Below are 19,982 nucleotides of genomic sequence, written 5' to 3'. Positions count from 1 at the left end.
CTTCCATTGCTGCAGCTGTACTGTAACACTCCATGTTCAATGAGTTGCAACCTGTACCTTATGTCTGACAATTGACAAAGAGCCAGCTGGCTCTGCTCACTCTTCTAAAATGTTTCCTTGTCAATTGATTTTGTCAAAGCAGCTTTGCAGTGGCCTCCCCATCCCAGTGATCCATGGAGTCTATTTAAAGGGACAGGAAGGTGTTACAAACCTTGACACTGTCCTAGCACAATGGCTTGGCTATGCCAAACAGTGGCTTAGGTCAGGATTGGATCCACATGCCAGCACAAGGGAATTTTGCCTCAGCGCTGAGATTTATAGGATTGGGCAACTATATAGAAAGATGAGACAACATGATTTTGACTGAGGAAATACTAAAATAATATAATGAACAACTATAATTTTCTGTTTTAGTAAAACAGATTGAATTGGCTAATATTATAACTGCAGCTGAAATAACAATATATATTTTAACTAAATTAGTTAAAACCTCTAGCTACAAAATAATTGATCACTGAGGTTTGGTGGATGTTAGTCGCTTACAATACATAAATATGTTTAAAAATAAGCTGGTGTTTAATACCACCACTTCCAATATTTTCTTGCAGTACATTAAAACAACATGATCGTATGCTATTTGGATGGTTGCAGAGTGCTTTTGTTTCTAAAAGCCCTATAAATACTTTCCTTTGCGCTGCCTATAATACTTACAGAGGGCAGAAATGAAGATAAATAATTTAGCATCTCTGTACAACATGATGAGCTATAAAAAATCCAGGTTTGGCTTCCAACTGCTGCTTCAGCTCTGTATAGTTATACTTTCCCCCACTCTGTGGTTACAAATAATTTGTATAATGAGATTAAATTTATATATGCTATAAACATCTCTGCATTATAAAATACCTGGAGTCTTGCTGTAAACTGAAAGATGAGCAAAACTGGAGGCGGCCTTTCCTCCCTTCTAAATATGGAAAGAAGATTAATTGGACCATGATGTATTTTCATCAGTTAATGGTTCTATTTGGATCCAGAATGGTTCCATTTGGATCCTAAATTTTGCAATTCAGAAGAAATTGACTCACTGAATATGCTTATAAAGCCTATGTTTTATCTTGATTTTGGTTCCTGTTTGTTAGGAACTGCTTAGCATTTTTTGTTTTTGTTTTGTTTTAACTATTTTAAAATTGTACAGTACCCTAACAGACTTGGAGATGCTAGATTGTTGATCCTCCTGTATTGTAATACTGCATACTTAAACGTAGTACTTAGTCAAGATGCAGAATTTGCTGGCACAAGATGTGATGTGATGGTCACCAACACAAACAGCTTTAAAATGGGATTAGACAGATTCATGGACGATAAGACTATCAATGGCTGCTAGTTAGAACAGTGATATACTACCTTCATAATCAAAGGTTATTCTCAGTTTCTGTGGGGCTGGGAGAACAGAAGGAGAGGACTATTGTGCTCATATCCTGCTTGTAGACTTCCCATAGACATCTGGTTAACCATTGTGGGAAAGAATTAAGCTGGACTAGGTAGGCCTTTAGTCTGATCCAGAAGGGTTTTTACATTCATTTTAATGTTTATGTGGCTATAAAATCGTGGAGGTGCAGGGTTCAATAAATGTCATAAATTCCCTGTTTTCAATATTAATATAACCTTTTATAACAGATGTGGTCAAACTGTTTAGCCTGAGACCTGCATTCACCCTTGGCAAACCCACCAGGGCTACTTGCCAGTGCTGGGTGTAGCATAGCTAAAAGAGCTAGGTGTGGCTACTCATACCCACATGCACACTCTGCATGTACACATCCTAGGGTTGCCAAGTCAGAAGCATCCTAACCCTGATAATTCAGGGGCGGGCCCTAGTGGTGTCACAGGGGCAGGCCCTAGTAATGTCACAGGAGCACACCCTAGTGATATCACATAGGTGGGTCCTAGTGATGTCATTAAGCATGATACATTAAGCATCGATCACAGTTGCTTGGAGCATACAATTCAAACAAAAACATTTCTCTGATTGGAAATTAAGATAGAAATCTTAGCTAAAAGATGAAGCCAGGGTAAGGAACATTTAATCTAGCCTACTTGCTTCTGGCAGGAAGGGTTTAAGTGCCCTCAGGCCAGGCCAGTCACCAGATGGCCATTGTAGGAAGAGAGGAGCCTAGGGTTGTGGAGATGTTAGATGGGAGCATTTGGGAGTAAAGATGGATGCCCCTAAAGTCTGCAATTCTAAACACACTAAGGGACTAAGCCCCATAGAACTCAACAGGACTTACTTCTGAGTAGATATGGTTTGGATTGTGCTGTTGGTAAAGCTTGACTAGGAATCATCTGCAAAGATATCCATATCCAAGCAGGGTTGGCAACCCCCTGCCTCAAATGCCTTGCCCGTATCAACATGGCTGCTCCAAACTTCTTTACAGATTTGACCCTTCACTTCAGAAAGAGGTTTGAGAAATGAGTAAGAGTAAAAAGATTCTCTACCCTTTTCTGTCTATGATGTGGACTACTATAAACTCACTTTGACAGCCAATCCAATTCCAGTGAATAACTGACAGAGAGAAAACACACATGATTTGGTCTACCTTCACAGACAGTAGCTTGGGAACAAACACAATTGCAGTCACAGTTCCCAGTATGTGAATTCTCTTTTACCACTATTGGGCAAGAAAGAAACCATTATGCAAGCAACAAGGTGCATCATCAGTGGGTTTAAGGGGGTTGAGCTGAGTGCATGGAACCATATTGTTGCTTTTATGGATGTAAGGGAGTGTGGTTAAAGGTAAACGAATTAAAATAGAAAAAGAAAAGACTGTGATAATTTCCTAAATGCATTACCATACCAACCATGACAAGATTCCTGCAAGTAAGGCAGAAAACTCAGCATCCCACAGCCAGTCAGTATTCTTAACCAAAACCCAAAACTAAAAAAACCTTGGCAGCCAGTCACCAAGGTCACAGAAATCCCCATGCAGCACAACCTGACTTCAGGGCTGCAGTTAGTGCAGAATGCTGTGGCACGATTGCTGACATGAGTGAGACCCTATCAGCACATAATAGCTCTGGTCTGAAATCTGCACTGGTTGCTGATTTGCTATCAGGCCAAGTTCAAGGTGTGCTTTCCATGTCACGGGTTCCACATAGTACTTGTTCTACTCTTGTAAGAAATCATCCTTTAGAGTGGCAGCACCTACGCTTTGGAAGTCCCTGCCTATCAACGTTAGGAAGATGCCTTCATTGTACTCTTTTCAGCACATGCTAAAAACATTTTTTGTTTAGGCAAGCCTACCCAGTCATGAAGAAGCTATTGTGTTTTTTTTATCTGTTTTTAATTTATTATTGGTTTTATTATTTTGAATTGTTTTTAAATACCTGACTTTAACTTATTTTGCCAATAATTTTATTGTTTTAATTCCGTCTATAAACCGCTTTGAGATTTTTTACAATAAAGCCACATATAAATGTTGTAAATAAAATACATAAATAAATTTTGGAGTCACTGTGGCCCTTGGTCTCTTTCCATTTTTAGGAACAAAGGAATCTGCCTTATACCAGCTCAGTCCATTTGGTACCATCTAGCTCAGTGATGATGACATGGACTAGCATTGGCTCTCCAGGATTCTAGGCAATAGTCTTTTCCAGAAATTAAATTAAATCTTGGACCTTTGCATGCAAAGCATATGCCCTACTACTGAGCTAAGCCCTTCCTGTTTTTAAAAACGTATCTTTTAAAATAGTTCTTTTCAATTCAATAATACACATCATATGTAGGGCAGATCCATATCATTCATTTAAAACACATTCAACACACATTTGAAGCACATGAATCACACCACAATCATGGAAACTAATTTGTTAAGGGTGGTGGGAACTATAATTGTGAGGGGAAAACTACACTTCCCAGGATTCCTTAGGGGAAGTCATGCCCTTTAAATGTGAGTTGGATGTGCTTTAAATGTATTGTGTGGATCTACTTAATCAACTTTGCCTGCATGTAAATTGTTTTAATTACTTTTTTAAATGGAAATGAGCTATAACGTTTACTAGGTGATCATGGGTTACTCACCATCTCTCAGTCTAATGTGGAGGGGAGGGCATGACCACCCCAAGGAAGAAGGGCATGACCACCCCAAGGAAGAAGGGCACACTTAAAATGCAGAGGAGATAATTATATGCAACCATAGTGTCAAATCAGATACTTATTGGGACATAGTATGAAGAAATATTTATATAACCATGAATGTCAAAGAAGTTATTATTTACACATCCTGTGAAGATATTTACAGTGGAATCCTATGTTTGTTTACTCAGAAGCAAGTCCCAATGTATTCAATGTGGCTAACTCAAACATGGAAACATTCCCAGAATTGCAACCTCAAGTGAAAAGCAACTTCACTCACCCAACCCAAGATTCAGACACATGTCACATTAAGTTGTTTTGCAACTGTTTATATTTGTTTTTATGGTCATTGGATTTTAAAGGGGTTTATTTCTTAATGTGAGCTGCCTTGGTTTCCAATCCACAACTCTGCCTCACTTAGGGTTACCAGGTGTTTGGAGTTTCTGGCTTTTGGGGGTCCCCTCCGGGTCTCTGGGTAACTCACCTTAATCTCCGGACTCTCAGCTTCAATTTTTTAAAAAATTAAGTTTCTAGGTGGTCTGGTTCCCGAGATATACACCATAATGTCATCCGCCTCCCGTGACCGTTAAATCTGTTTAATGGATCTGTTATAGCAGATTCTAGCTCCACCAGAGCTTGGAAAAGTTACTCTTTTAAACTACAACTCCCATCAGCCCCAGCCAGCATGGCCACTGGATTGGGCTGATGGGAGTTGTAGTTCAAAAAAAGCAACTTTTCCAAACTCTGGATTTAACCCCACCCTTTCAGGATTGTAGCCAATAAGTGAAGCCAGGGTTGTGATTTGTTGAGCCAGGTAGTGCCTAGACTTCATTGGTGGCTTTGAGATCTTCAGTTTGAGTAAGTAAGAATACGGCTTAAAGTTTTTTTTTCTCTTGTCTGCAAGAGTCAGACTCTGGGCTGTTGGAGAGGGCAGTGCTCTGAAAACCTTGGCAATATGAAAGTATTTAATCCAATACTTGCTTTTCTAGGGGTAAAGCAATGCTAATTCCATGTACCTGGAGTAAACCCCATTTAATTCATTAGGAGTTACTTTTGAGTAGACATGGTTAGGAGTGTAAATTAATGGGACTTTTGAGTAAACATAGCAAATAATTGTGTTTGTGTTGTAAATCTTTCCCTCCCTTTCCAATCCTATTTTTAAAGCAATTAGGCAGGGTTTACGTAGGTATCTCATTTTTATTATGTAGGAAACTAATACTGATTTAAAAAAAATGTTCTCCAATGATCAGCTGGTTTGACAATAAACTATTATATGGGGTGTATTTTTACAAGTGTGTGTGTGTATGGAGTCTTTCCAACAACCCTGTGAGATAGCGTTGGTGATTGGAAACCAAGGCAGCTCACAATAAGAAATAAATTCCTTTAAAAACCAATAACCATAAAACAAGTATAAACAGTTGCAAAACAGCTTACCAAGTGGCATGATTCTGAATTTTGGGTTGGGTGAATGAAGTTTATTTATTTATTTTTATTGTTTGATTTATATCCTGCCCTTCCTCTCAGTAGGAGCCTAGGGCGGCAAACAAAAGCACTAAAAACACTTTAAAAATCATACAAACAGACTTTAAAATATATTAAAACAAAATATCTTTTAAAACATTTTTAAAGGCTTTAAAAACATTTTTTTAAAAAAAGGTTTAAAAACATATTAAAAAGCAATTCCAACCCAGACACAGACTGGGATAAGGTCTCAACTTAAAAGGCTTGTTGAAAGAACAAGTTCCTTATCACTTAAGGCTGCAGTTTTCCCTGGTTGAATAAGTCCCATTGAATACATTGGGACTTGCTTCTGAGTAAATGAACATAGGATTGCACTATAAATATCTTTACAGGTTGTGTAAATAATAAACATATTTGATAGTCATGCTTATATAAATATTTCTTCATACTGTGTCCCAATAAGTATCCGATTTCACACTATGGTTGTACAATACTTCCTCTACATTTTAAGTATGCCTTTCTTCCTTGAGGTGGTCATGATTCTCCATTGTTTTCATCCTGAGGGGCAGATAGGTTGAGAGATGGTGAGTAGCCCATGGTCGCCCACTACACTTTTTAGCTCATTTGCATTTTCAAAAATCAATTAAAACAATTTACATGCAGGCAAAATTTGTTAAGTGGATCCACACATTGCGGTCGATGGGTGAAATAATACACAGACAACAGCAGCTATGGTTGAATAAAGGGCCACTTTATTAAATTCAAACAAAACTTTAAAGCGACCCGCAGAGGTGAAACCTAAGTGCGGGAACTAACTATAGGCAATCAGCTTGCCCTACAGCTCTCGGGCAACCAGCCCCTGCTGGAGCCAAGGGCAAGCCCCTTTTGCTTAACCCTGCCCCGGTCACACCTTGTAGGTGAGTAGGGAGGCCTTCCCATGTCACCAACCCCCCAGGGCCGTAGAACCCTCGGGTGGATGAGGTAAGTTGGCCCCAAAAGCAGCCCATATCCTGTCTTCGGGCCGTAAAACCCTGAGAGACAGGCATCCGGAACCACCCTTCACCTCCAAAGGTGCCTAAGGGGGCCACCTAGCTGTCGTTACTTATTTCCCCTCCCGCAATTTACCGAACCCGTGTGCCAAACATGTCCCCGTTAATATTTTGATTTGAACCAAATTAGCCAAATTAGCCAAAATAAACCTATTAAGCACGACACCCCCTAACCCATTTCCCTCCATCCCCAAAAGTGTGGAGTAGGCAAAAAACCTGCCTGCCAACAAGGGTGGTCAGGATAAAAATTCCTACTCGGCCCCGAAGCGACCATGGGCACACTGTAAAAGAGGGCAGGCGAGGTGGGCGTCGCGAGCCAAGAGGAAGTCGGAGGGGGTGGCGCGGGCTTAAATAGGCCCATTGGCTCTGCCCCCTCTGTGCAGCACATTGCGCGTCATCTGAACGCGATGTTGCCCTTACCTCCAGTGGCTTCTGCGGCTTCACCCTGGGCCGCAATTGCGCTGCCGCCTCCCATGGCTTCCAGGTAAGCGGAGCTACATTTGCGGTCGATGGGTGAAATAATACGCAGACAACAGCAGCTATGGTTGAATAAAGGGCCACTTTATTAAATTCAAACAAAACTTTAAAGCAACCTGCAGAGGTGAAACCTAAGTGCAGGAACTAACTATAGGCAATCAGCTTGCCCTACAGCTCTCGGGCAACCAGCCCCTGCTGGAGCCAAGGGCAAGCCCCTTTTGCTTACCCCTGCCCCGGCCACACTTTGTAGGTGAGTAGGGAGGCCTTCCCACGTCACCAACCCCCCGGGGCCGTAGAACCCTCGGGTGGATGAGGTAAGTTGGCCCCAAAAGCAGCCCATATCCTGTCTTCGGGCCGTAAAACCCTGAGAGACAGGCATCCGGAACCACCCTTCACCTCCAAAGGTGCCTAAGGGGGCCACCTAGCTGTCGTTACTTATTTCCCCTCCCGCACTTTACCACCACAAAAAGGGGACAAATCTCTATTTAGTCCCCTTTTCCCCACTGCGTAGAAGAACTTCCAGCAGACTCCTCTGCAGGTCTTGCAAAAAGATGTCGTTCCCTGTGTCCGACAGGTGAACGCCATCGGCCCTATAGAGTTCAACCCTAGAATGCTGTATGAGCAGATGTGGAATGGGCAACCCACCATCCGCTTCACCCTGGGCCGCATTTGCGCTGCCGCCTCCCATGGCTTCCAGGTAAGCGGAGCTACATATACAATTAAAGTACATCCAACTCGCATTTAAAGCACATGACTTCCCCTAAAGAATCCTGGGAAGTGTCATTTCTCCTTCACAGTTACAGTTCTGATTCTGTGGTGTGATTCATGTGCTTCAAATGGGTGTTGAATGAGCTTTAAATGAATGGTGTGGATCTGCCCTAGGTATGATGTGCATTCAAGAGTGAATTTAAAAGAACAATTTTAAAAGATACTTTTTTAAACGGGAAGGTTGTAGCTTATTGGTAGGGTATATGCTTGCATGGAAAGGTCCAGAATTCAATTTCTGGAAGAGTATGGCCTGGAATCCTGGACAGCCAATGCTAGTCCATGTCATCAGTACTGAGCTATGTGGTACCAAATGGCCTGAGTCAGTATAAGGCAGATTCCTTTCTTCATAAAAGTGGGAAGAGACTCAAGGGCCACAGTGACTCCAAAATTTATTTATGTATTTTATTTACAACAGTTATATACTGCTTTATGGTAAAACATTTCAAACCAGTTTACAGAAAGAATTTAAACAATAAAATTCTTGGCAAAAACAGTTAAAGACATGTATTGAAAAACATTCAAAATAATAAAACCAACAATGAGTTAAAAACAGATTTAAAAACACAATAGCTTCTACATGCCTGGATAGGCTTGCCTAAACAAAAATGATTTTAGCAGGTGCTGAAAAGAGGCATCTGCCTAATGTCAATAGGCAAGGAGTTCCAAAGCGTAGGTGCTGCCAGTTTGTTGTTGTTATGTGCCTTCAAGTCGATTTCGACTTATGGCAACCCTGTGAATAAGTGACCTCCAATAGCATCTGTCATGAACCACCCTGCTCAGATCTTGTAAGTTCAGGTGTGTGGCTTCCTTCATGGAATCAATCCATCTCTTGTTTGGTCTTCCTCTTTTTCTACTCTCTTCTGTTTTTCTGTATTGTCTTTTCTAGTGAATCATGTCTTCTCATTATGTGTCCAAAGTATGATATGTGTCCAAAGTCAGAAGAAGGCAATGGTAAACCACCTCTGAATACCTCTTACCACAAAAACCCTATGAACAGAGTATCCAAAATGCTGCCACTATACAGGACTGGGTTCTTACAAGAGCAGAACAAGTACTATGTGGCACCCATAACATGGAAAGCACAGCTTGAACTTGGTCTGGTAGCAAATCAGCAACCAATGCAGATTTCAAAGCAGAGGTATTATGTGCTGATAGGATCTCGCTCATGTCAGCAATCATGCCGCAGTATTCTGCATTAACTGACTGGCTGCAAGGATTGTTTTAGTTTTGGTTTTCGGTTATGAATCCTGACTGGTTGTGGGATGCTAAGTTGTCTGCGTACTCATAGGAATCTTGTTGTGTTTGGTATGTGGTTTGTTTTTCATATTCTGTTTGCATTTCATTTACCTTTAACCTCACTCCCTTACATCCATCGAAGCAACAGCTGTGGTTGCATGTGCTCAGCTGAACTCCCTAAAACCCACTCATGATGCACCTTGTTGGTTGCATGGCAGTTTGTTTCTTGCCCAATAGTGGTAAAAGAGAATTCACATACAGTAGGGCCCCACTCATACGGCGGGTTATGTTCCGGACCCCCACTGAAAAGCGAAAACCGCTGAAAAGCTGAACTCATTGAATAGAATGGTGCGCAACACCCGAAAACTGCCATAAAAGCGGAACAAGCGCCGTATGAGTGGGGCTTTAGTCTAATTGTGTCTAATTGAGACTGCTGCATTAGCGAAGCGCCATAAAGCAAAGCGCTGTAAAGCAGGGCCCTGTATTTGAAAGTGTGGCTACAGTTCTTGTTCCCAAGCTGCTGCCTGTGAAGGTAGAGCAAACCATGTGTGTTTTCTGTCTGTCAATTATTACTCACTGGAATGGGGTTGGCTGTCAAAGTGAGTTTATAGCAACCCACAATGTAGACAGAAAAGGGTAGAGAATCTTCTTACTCATACTCATTTCTCAGACCTCTTTCTGAAGGGTCAAATCTGTTAAGAAATTTGGAGCAACCATGTTAAAAGATAGGGGCAGGGCACTGCAGGCAGGGGGTTGCCAACCCTGCTTGGATATGGATGTCTTTGCAGAGAATCCATAGTCAAGCTTTACCAACAGCACAATCCAAACTATATCTACTCAGAAGTAAGTCCTGTTGAGTTCTATGGGGCTTAGTCCCTTAGTAAGTGTGTTTAGAATTGAAGCGTTCAGGGGCATCCATCTTTACTCCCGAATGCTCCCATCTAACATCTCCACAACACTAGGCTCCTTTCTTCCTACAGCGGCCTTCTGGTGACTGGCCTGGCCTGAAGGCACTTAAACCCTTCTTGCTGAAAGCAAGTAGGCTAGATTAAATGTTCCCTACCCAGGCTCCATATTTTAGCTAAGATTTCTTTCTTAATTTCCAATCAGATATTTTTAATTGTATTCTCCAAGCAACTGTGATTGATGCTTAATGTATCATGCTTAATGACATCACTCGGGCCCACCCCTAAAATCTCAGGTTTTGGGATGCTTCTGACCTGGCAACCCTAACCTCACTAGGGTTGTCAGGCTCAGGGCCTGACAATGATTGTGTATCTTTCAGAGAAGATAAAATTCAGCAAAGAGCAGGTGTTCTTGCAATACTGTAATGTGAAAAAACACAAGGTGAAATTCTCCCTTCCCCCTGCACAATTTTAAAGATACAGAAGACCTCTTGGTTGCCAGGTCCAGCCTCCAAGAGGTCTTCTGTATCTTTAAAAGTTGTGCAGGGGGAAGGGAGAGTTTCACCTTATGGTATTTCCCATTACATTGTTGCAAAAAAACCTGCACTTGGCTGAATTTTCTCTTCTCTGAAAGATACACAATCATTCTCAGGCCCTGACCCTGGCAACCCTATACCTCACAGAGTTGTTGGAAAGAGTACGCATGCACGCACGCACGCACACACACACACAAGAGATGTAAAACTACATACACCCCATATAATAATTTATTGTCAAAACCAGTTGGTCATTGCAGAACAATTAAAAAAAATCAGTATTTGTTTCCTACATAATAAAAACAATGATATGTTAAGCCCTGCCTAATTGCTTTAAAAATAGGATTAGAGGGAGAAAGAAAGATTTACAACACAAACACAATTCTTTGCTATGTTCCATCAGAAGTCCCATTAATTTACAGCACAATCTTAATCATGTCTGCTCAAAAGTGAGCGCTGTTGAATTCAATGGGGTTTACTTCAAGTATGTGGGATTAGCATTGTAGCTTTACTCCCAGAAAAGTGAATATTGGATTAAAACTTCATATTGGGAAGGTTTTAAAAACACCATCTTCTTCAACAGCCCTGGAAAAATTGAACTTGCTTGACTCCTGTACATAAGAGGGGAAAAGACTTTTGGTACTGCTGGCAATCCTAACACACACAGAGAGGCACACAGGCACAACCTCAGGTGATCTGTGCAAAAGGGGGATTATCACCAATTCTCTGCTCATCAAATGAACAATCTGATAGCCAGGGAGAGGGCAAACCTGCCAGGGTGCTGAGCTCTGCCCACCCCTGTGCTGTGTCCTATTTGTTTGTTTGTTTGTTTTTGACCTTTTTGCTGCCACTGCTAAAATCAGTGGGGTTGGTGGGCCAGATCAGGCCTAGAACTGGGGTTAGTCATTCCTGCTTTATAAGCTTTGTTTCCAGTTGACAAACATGCTGCTCTTCTGTCTGATTGAGTTCCAAAGCTGTGAATTGCTCTCCAAGTTATAAACATCTTGGATCAAAATACCTTATTTTATAATGTCTTTTTCAAATTGTTTTAGGGTTATGGTTAAGCTAGCTAAAGTTCTGCTTGTAAATGTAGAAACTAGGGCAGGAAGGAAATTCTCTATTCTACTATTAGGCTTCAGTATAATTTAATTTTCTCAGCAATAAATAACAGCAATAGAACAAAGCACTATTTCTACTGCTATTACACAGAAATGAATCCACCCAAATTAACTTCCATTAGTGCAATTTTTGTACTACATTTGTCCTCCAACTTTACTACCAGTATATAAAATGAACTGAAATACAAGAACATTTATTCCAGCAAGATGTTCAGCTAACTCATACCCAGTTGAAACTATAATAAAATCCACTGTATTGTGGGGATGTAATAGTGTCCTGTAGAGATTAAAGAGCAAAATATCTTAGCCTCAACATGAAACTTTCAGTGTGAATATATCCAAATAAATGTGGAAATAAGAAATTTGGCATTGCAGGTAATCAAAGGGAAAACTCTTTCCCATACAGTCATTTAATGTAAAATAAACATAGTTCTGAGACATGCTGTGCAACCTAATAAATGCATAAGAATTAGAAGAAAAGGTATACTAGCTACTTCATTTACATACCATTATACACAGGCTTTGCATACCCCTGATAGTACATAGACATTGCAATGTTGCCAAGTAGCTGGAACATCAGTGCAAATGTTTTTGGGTTGGTGATTTATTATATAAATTCAGCTCTGTTAAATTTGAACTAGGTTCCTTTGATTTTTATTGCATTGCTAATTTCTTAAAATTGTCTTTCAGCTGATAGCACATTTGACAGTGGTCAAGGATCAACCGTGTATTCAGACTCCCAGAGCAGCCAGCAAAGTGTCATCTACTCATCTGTGCCTGATGCAATACCTCCTACTATTCAGCGGGTTTATAGCCCACCTCTCAGTGAAAGCCAGACTTTGCCCCATGGTCTTCAGCAGCTGGGACCCTACCAGCAGCCTCCATTAGTAAGTATAAAGGATTTCCTAAAATACTGAATATTTCTGGCCCTTTAAAAATAAATACATAAATAAATCCTTTTCAGATTCCATGCTCCGAGTCTGTGTTACCTTCTTGTTTTTTTCTTGCTATATATATGAATTGGTGCCATAAAAACATATTTTTAATATTCTGCTGTATGTTTGCTTGTTTTACCTAGTGCACTCTAGCAAGCAAAGGAGGAACAATACATTTAATTTAACCCAAATGTCTTTATTAGTTTAGCTGCAACTAGATTAAAATTCCTACACCTCCTTGTTTTGAGAATTATTTCATTTGTTATGTTTTCTTGCTGTCTATATAGACATATATTATTGTTCCTTCATTTGTTCAAGACTATTTTGGGTCAGATTTCTTCCAGCTGTGCGAAAGGTCAAGCATCTGTTCTGCCCCTTTGTAGCTCTTTCATGGGACTGAACATTTCAGAGAGGCAAAGAAGCACTTCTGTTGTAGAAGCTCCTAAATTTAACAACCAGTACCTGGGAAGGCATTGACACTTCCTTTCACATTCCTGTTACAACCACCTTGGCCAGCAAAAATTAATGGAACTGTCACTGCAAGAAGAATGGCAAAAAGCTGAGCACAAACCTTTAGGTTTTTCCAGTGACAAAGCCAGCATGCTTGCATGCTCCTCCTCAGAGACTTCTGGGACACAGTGCTCCTGCACTAGTCAGTATTTGCTACCTGCAATGCACAGCACTTCCTGTAGCTGCCGTCGCCATAGTGATACAGTGGTGGCTTTGACACCAAATGCAATGCCTCTCACAGAAGAACCGCTGGGATCAAACCTGAAACTATTGCCAGGGAAAGAAAATGAATCAAGTGAATCACAGCTACTAGGATTAGAGAAGTGTTCACATTCTGCTTATACTCATTAAACCCACCTGCAATGAATGCTTGGCCCATCTGCTCCATTCTGGAGCAGATCTGAACAAAACTAAATTATTAATGCCTCTTAAATGTGCTACACATATTCCTTCCATCCTCTGGAATAATCTAAAAATCACCTCTGCATCCCAACCATGTCATGAAACTGTCATTATTAATTTATTGCATTTATATCCCACCTTTCTCCAAGGAGCTCAAGGTGGTGTATAAACATGGTTCTCCCCCTCCCCATTTAATCCCCACAACAACCCTGTGAGGTAAGTTAGGCTGAGAGGCAGTGACTGGCCCAAGGTCACCAAGTGAGCTTCATGGCTGAGTGGGGATTCGAACCCTGGTCTCCCAGGTCCTAGTCTGAAAAATCTGCCTTTATTAAATGAATATGTGCAGCACCTAATTAACCCACAATACAGCTCTGCTCTAGTGAAAACAGCAAGCATCACAGAAAAAGCCCTAAGTTCAGAGTTCATTTCTGAACAAGCCAGCAAGCCTGAATGCACCCAGTGCTGTCACAAACTTGGTCCAGGTCAAATTTCATTAATGTAGAATGACTACCTAACTCAAGCTCTACAGAACAATGGAAGCAGCCTAATTAGTAAAAAGATGCTAGAGCTATGGTAGGTGGAATACCTCATTGTCTCCTCATTTGATTTAGAAGACTAAGCAATTCCAAGAACGATAATGAATGCTTCCTGTTTGACCCAGAATGACGTTCAATCCATTAGAAAAGTCACACACCTTACTTTCCCTTCTTTTTTCCAAAATACCTGTAATGAAATCTAAGTTGTACTTGGTCTGAATTCCATGACAGCATTGCTTTTTTAATCCAGGAGGGAGAAAATAGCTTTGGTAATTGTGCCAGGCCTCCGCTGCTGTTGTTACAATTTCTCATATAAATGTCCCACATTGCAAGTTTTAGTTTAACTTGCTGCTTTATCATATAAAGTATACAGTTTGAATGATTGTAAAATTCAGCATTGTAACTGGGTGCCTCAGTGACAACCCAACCCTTAATGGTTTTTTGCTCATTTGATTCTCGGGTGTAAATTATGAATTATAATTTTAAAAACTAAAATAATTTAACTTGAAATGTATGAGAAATACTGGTTGTTGTCTTGTTTTTTAATTAAAACTCTGAAAAAGTAAAATATTTATTCACAAAAGATGTACTTTACTTAATTTTTAGTGATCACAACGATATTTTATTTAATCAGTTTTGTTTAATGTTTCTTAATTGCCTTACTTCAGTAGAAGGCTTCAAAGAGATGGCACTTTTTCTTAATTGGGACTTATTGCCATTTAATTAATCATTTACCAACAAGTCATGTTTTGTAATTTTTGCACTTAAATGGCTTTAGAATCTTCTTTTAACTAAGAACTTTTTCCTTTAGCATCCAACCACATTCTGTCTCAAATTTTGCATGGGGTTCCTGCCTTTCTGCAAAAATGCTATTATATATTTTTAACTAGCCTTTATTTATTTTTACTTGCCAGTATTTATGTATTATAAGCCATTTTTCTTTCTGCAAAATATATTATTTATAGTGCCAACATGACTATTTTTCATTCATTTATAAAAATATAAAGCAACTAGTATATATAGACACCCCTCCCTTTCTTAATGTGTTCTAGCATGCTTTTAGTTGCAACCTCCTCCCCCAAATTCATTAGCAGTTTTGATCACTTGCTTGCCTTTCCTGAAAATTTAAATTATATTTATATATTTTTGTCTTGTCATTAAAAAAAATGTTACGAATTTTTCATGGTTGTGTAAGCTGTTCAGCTAGTGGGTTCATTGAATAAACAACACTTCTCTAATGCAGCGGTTCCCAACCTTTTTGGTATGGTGACTCACGAGTCCAAACTTACTTGGTATGGCGAGTCATTGATTTATTGTAACATGAATCTAGACCTTTGGTCTTCTCTCTTGCTAGCCACCAAAGAGCAGTTCCCAAGTGTTAAAATGTAAGACTCAAGCCATTCCAATGTTTATAATATGCCAACAAAGTGAGAGGTATTTATCATACCTGTTAAGGATTATAAGCAATAGGAACACAGGAAGCTGCCTTATACCAAGTCATGCCATTGGTCCTTCTGGCTCAGTATTATCTGTACTGACTGGCAGCAGCTCTCCAGGGCTTCAGGCAGGAGCCTCTCTCAGCCCTACCTGGAGATGCCGGTGTTTGAATCTGGGACCTTCTGCATGCGAGGCAGATGCTCTACCACTGAGCTATGGCCCTCCCCCAAATTATGTTGGGTTTACTTAAAGCCCACAACCCATTTACACAGGCTTCAAAACCCACAGGGTGAGAAACGCTGCTCTAAGGCATCAATGGCCAACCACTGAAGTTGCAATGGGGGTAGGAAAAATGCACTGGGTAGCCATCAACTCGTGGGACTGTTAATTTGATTACTTTTCAACACCCTGGAAATAATATATGGAATGCTTGTCAAATAGGGTTGAGCTGCTGGCACCACTCATTTTAAAAATTGTTGTTGTTATGTGCCTTCATGTCGATTATGACTTATGGTGACCCTATGAATCAGCAACCTCCAATAGCATCTGTCATGAACCTCCCTGTTCAGCTCTTGTAAGTTCAGGTCTGTGGCTTGCTTTATGGAATCAATCCATCTCTTGTTTGACCTTCCTCTTTTTCTACTCCCTTCTGTTTTCCCCAGCATTATTGTCTTTTCTAGTAAATCATGTCTTCTCATGATGTGTCCAAAGTATGATAACCTCAGTTTTGGTTTAATTTGTTCTAACACCCAATAATTTGTCTTTTTCGCAGTCCATGGTAGGTGCAAAGCTCTCCTCCAACACCACATTTCAAATGAGTTTATTTTTCTCTTACCCCTTTTTTCCCCTGTCCAGTTTTCACATCCATACATAGGTATCAGGAATACTATGGTCTAAAAATTATCCTGACTTTAGTGTTCAGTTGACACATCTTTGCATTTGAGGACCTTCTCTAGTTCTCTCATAGCTGCCCTCCCCAGTCCTAGCCTTCTTCTGATTTCTTGACTATTGTCTCCATTTTGGTTAATGACTGTGCCAAGGTATTGATAATCCTTGACAAGTTCAATGTCCTCGTAGTCTACTTTCAAGTTACATAAATCTTGTCTTCTTGTCATTACTTTAGTCTCCTTAACATTCAGCTGTAGTCCTGCTGTTGTGCTTTCCTCTTTAATTTCATCAGCCTTTGTTTCAAATCATTACTGGTTTCTACTACTCATATGGTATCATCTTCATATCTTAAATTATTGACATTTCTCCCTCCAAATTTCACACCTCCTTTATCTTGGTCCAGTCCTGCTTTCCTTATGATACGTTCTCTGTATAGATTAAACAACTAGGGTGATAAAATACTGTCTCACACCCTTTTTGATGAGGAATCAATCAGTTTCTCCATATTCTGACCTTACAGTAGCCTCTTGTCCAGCGTATAGGTTGCGCATCAGGACAATCAGATGCTGTAGCACCCCATTTCTTTTAAAGCATTCCATAGTTTTTCATGATCTACACAGTCAAAGGCTTTGCTGTAATCTATAAAGCACGGGTGATTTCCTTCTGAAATTCCTTGGTCTGTTCCATTATCCAACATATGTTTGTGATATGGTCTCTGGTGCCTCTTACCTTTCTAAATCCAGTTTGGACATCTGGCATTTCTTGCTCCATATATGGTAAGAGCCTTTGTTGTAGCACCTTGAGCATTACTTTACTTGTATGGGATATTAAGGCAATAGTTTGATAATTACAGCACTCCCTGGGATCCCCTTTCTTTGGAATTGGGATATATATTGAACGCTTCCTGTCTGTGGGCCATTGTTTAGTTTTCCATATTTACTGACAGATTTTTGTCAAACTTTGGACAGATTCAGTCTCAGTAGCTTGTAGCAACTCTGTTGGTATGCCATCTGTTCCAGGTGATTTGTTTCTTCCAAGTATTTTCAGAGCAGCTTTCACCTCACATTCTAAAATTTCTGGTTCTTCATCATACGGTTCCTTCATGAATGAATCTGTCATCTTTGCATCTCCTTTACAGAGTTCTGTAGTGTATTGCTTCCATCTTCCTTTTATTTCATCTCGGTCAGTCAGTGTGTTCCCCTGTTGATTATTCAACATCCCTACCCTTGGTTTAAATTTACCATTAATTTCTCTAATCTTTTGGAATAGGGCTCTTGTTCTACCCTTTTTGTTGTCCTCTTCTATACAAAAACTATTGTAATACTTCTCTTTATCCCTATGTACTAATTGCTGTAGTTGCATTTAGGGTTCTAACCGTGTTTCTATCTCCTTTTGCTTTTCCTTTCCTTCTCTTGTTAACCATTTTAAGAGTTTCTTCAGTCATCCATTGAGGTCTTTCTCTCTTTTTAACTAGAGTTATTGTCTTTTTGCATTCTTCCCTGATAATGTCTGACTTCATAGTTCTGGTTCTCTGTCAACAGGGCTGGCCCCAGGCATGCCAGGGCCCTTGGGCATCAGCTTTCCGTGGCCCCTGGTGTGTGTGTGTATATGTTTGCACACATGCGCAGCCCGCCCCCACACCCCACCTACCTGTCGCCTGTCTTTTAGCATTGCTATTAACCAAGATGGGGGCCATGGTTTCCCTAAGGGAATGAAGCCTCCGCCGCCATGTTGGTTGATGGCACGCATGCGTGCTATGCGCGTGCATCTCTGCCATCAACCAAGATGGTGGCAGGGGCTTCAGCACCTTAGGGAAACCTCGGCCAACATCTTCATTAAGGGCAATGCTAAAAGGCAGGAGACAGGTAGGTGGGGCAAGGGAATGGTGGGCAGGCAGAAGCTTCTGCCCTGAGAACCATGGCTCCTGCCTCGGATTGCAGAAGGTGAGCAGAGGGGGCCCTCAGGGCCCACTGTAGCTCCAGGGGCCCTCAGGCCAGTGCCATACCTGGCCGCCCTTTAGAACCAGCCCTGTCTGTCAACTAAGTTTAAAGCCTCAAATCTGTTCATTTGATATTTATATACTTCTGGGATGTTATTTAAATTGTATTTTGGCTTTATGGTTGCTTTCTTCTTCTTCTTTAGCTTTACTCTGATTTCCGATGTGACCAGTTCATGATCTGTACTGCAGTCTGTTGCTGGTCTTGTTTTTGCAGAAAGTATGGAACTTCTCCATTTTCTGCTACCAATTATATAATCAATTTGATTCCTATATTGACCATTTGGTGATGTCTACGTATACAGTTGTCTTTTCGGTTGTTCAAAAAATGTGTTGGCAAGAAACAAATAATTGGCTTCTCAGAATTCAATAAGTCTTTCTCCTGCTTCATTTCTGTTTCCTAAGCCCCATTTCCCCACAATTCATAGTTCTTCTCTTGTCCCTACTTTTACATTCCAGTCCCCTATGATTATCAGCACATCTTGGTGTGTGATCAATTTCTTTCTGTACTTCTGCATAAAATCTCTCCAATGCCTCTTCTTCTGCATTTGCTGTTGAAACATAGACTTGGATAATGGTTATGTTCAGTGCCAGCCTCAGCCTGGTCTGGGCCCTGGCACACGCATGGATGCCTCACCTACCTACCAGGCAAGTGGAGAATTGCGAGGTTGGGCAAGCGAGCTGGCGGGGGCAGGGGGTGAGCGGGCGGGGGAGAGCGGGTGCAGGTGGGCTGGTGAGAGGGTGGGCAGCTGCCTGCCACAAAGGGGAGCACTACTCCAACCATAACGAGAGGCCCTTGGGACGTCAGGTGGCTGGGGGAGGGTGAGCAGGTGTAGGGGCAGCTCCTACAACAATGAAGGGCCCTTGGGATGGCAAGCGAGCGAGCGAGGGAGCTGGTGGGGGCAGAGGGCGAGCTAGTGTGGTGCGGGATGGTGGGCGAATGAAGGAGCCAACGGGGGCAGAGGGCAAGTGAGCGGGGAGCAGGAGAGTGGTGGGAGAGGGTGAGTGAGGGAGCCAGTGGTGGCAGAGGGCGAGCAAGGGAGTGAGCAGAGCAGGGGGGTGGAGGGCCGTCCCAGGGGAGAGCAGGCGTTGGCAGGATGGTGAGCAGGCGGGCAGCTCCGTCCTTGTGATCTGTGGCAGGAAACCTGCCTTGGAGGAGGAGCGCTGCTCCCCCACTACAACAAGGGTCCCTTCAGGGGCCCCTGTGGGTCACGGGACCCTCAACCAGAGCCCTACCTGGCCGCCTTTGAGAGCCAGCCCTGGTTATGTTAATAGGTTTCCCATTAAATCTCATTGATGTAACTCGCTCAGACCTTTCAGCGTTACAGCTCTTAATTGTTTTTGCTACACCACTTTTCACTATTGAAGCAACCCCGTTTCTTCTTAATTTCTCATGTCCTGCATAAAATATTTTGTAGTTGCCTGATTGAAAATATCCCAGTCCCGTCCATTTTAATTCACTCACGCCAAGTATTGTAATGCTGATACGTTCCATTTCTTGCTTGACAATTTCTAACTTTCCCTGGTTCATGCTTCTCACATTCCATGTTCATGTTGTGTGCGTCGTACAACTCCAGACTCTCCTTTCGCATCTGTGCGCAT

General features: G+C 41.3%; 1 protein-coding gene across 8 annotated transcripts in view; it reads left to right on the top strand.

Annotated features, from left to right (window-relative positions):
- Positions 1 to 19,982, top strand: part of WNK2 (WNK lysine deficient protein kinase 2) — a 225,428-nt gene that overhangs the window by 107,736 nt on the left and 97,710 nt on the right. For all 8 annotated transcript variants that reach the window (XM_061618185.1, XM_061618184.1, XM_061618182.1 and 5 more), the window contains exon 9: positions 12,367 to 12,563. In XM_061618185.1, the coding sequence (XP_061474169.1) occupies positions 12,367 to 12,563 (197 nt within the window). The remainder of the gene's footprint in view (positions 1 to 12,366; positions 12,564 to 19,982) is intronic.

The sequence above is a fragment of the Rhineura floridana genome, chromosome 3, assembly GCF_030035675.1.
Source record: "Rhineura floridana isolate rRhiFlo1 chromosome 3, rRhiFlo1.hap2, whole genome shotgun sequence".
NCBI classification, from domain to species: Eukaryota; Metazoa; Chordata; class Lepidosauria; order Squamata; family Rhineuridae; genus Rhineura; species Rhineura floridana.
The sequence above is the reverse complement of the archived record's forward strand: the minus strand, read 5'-3'. Positions and strand labels throughout refer to the sequence as shown.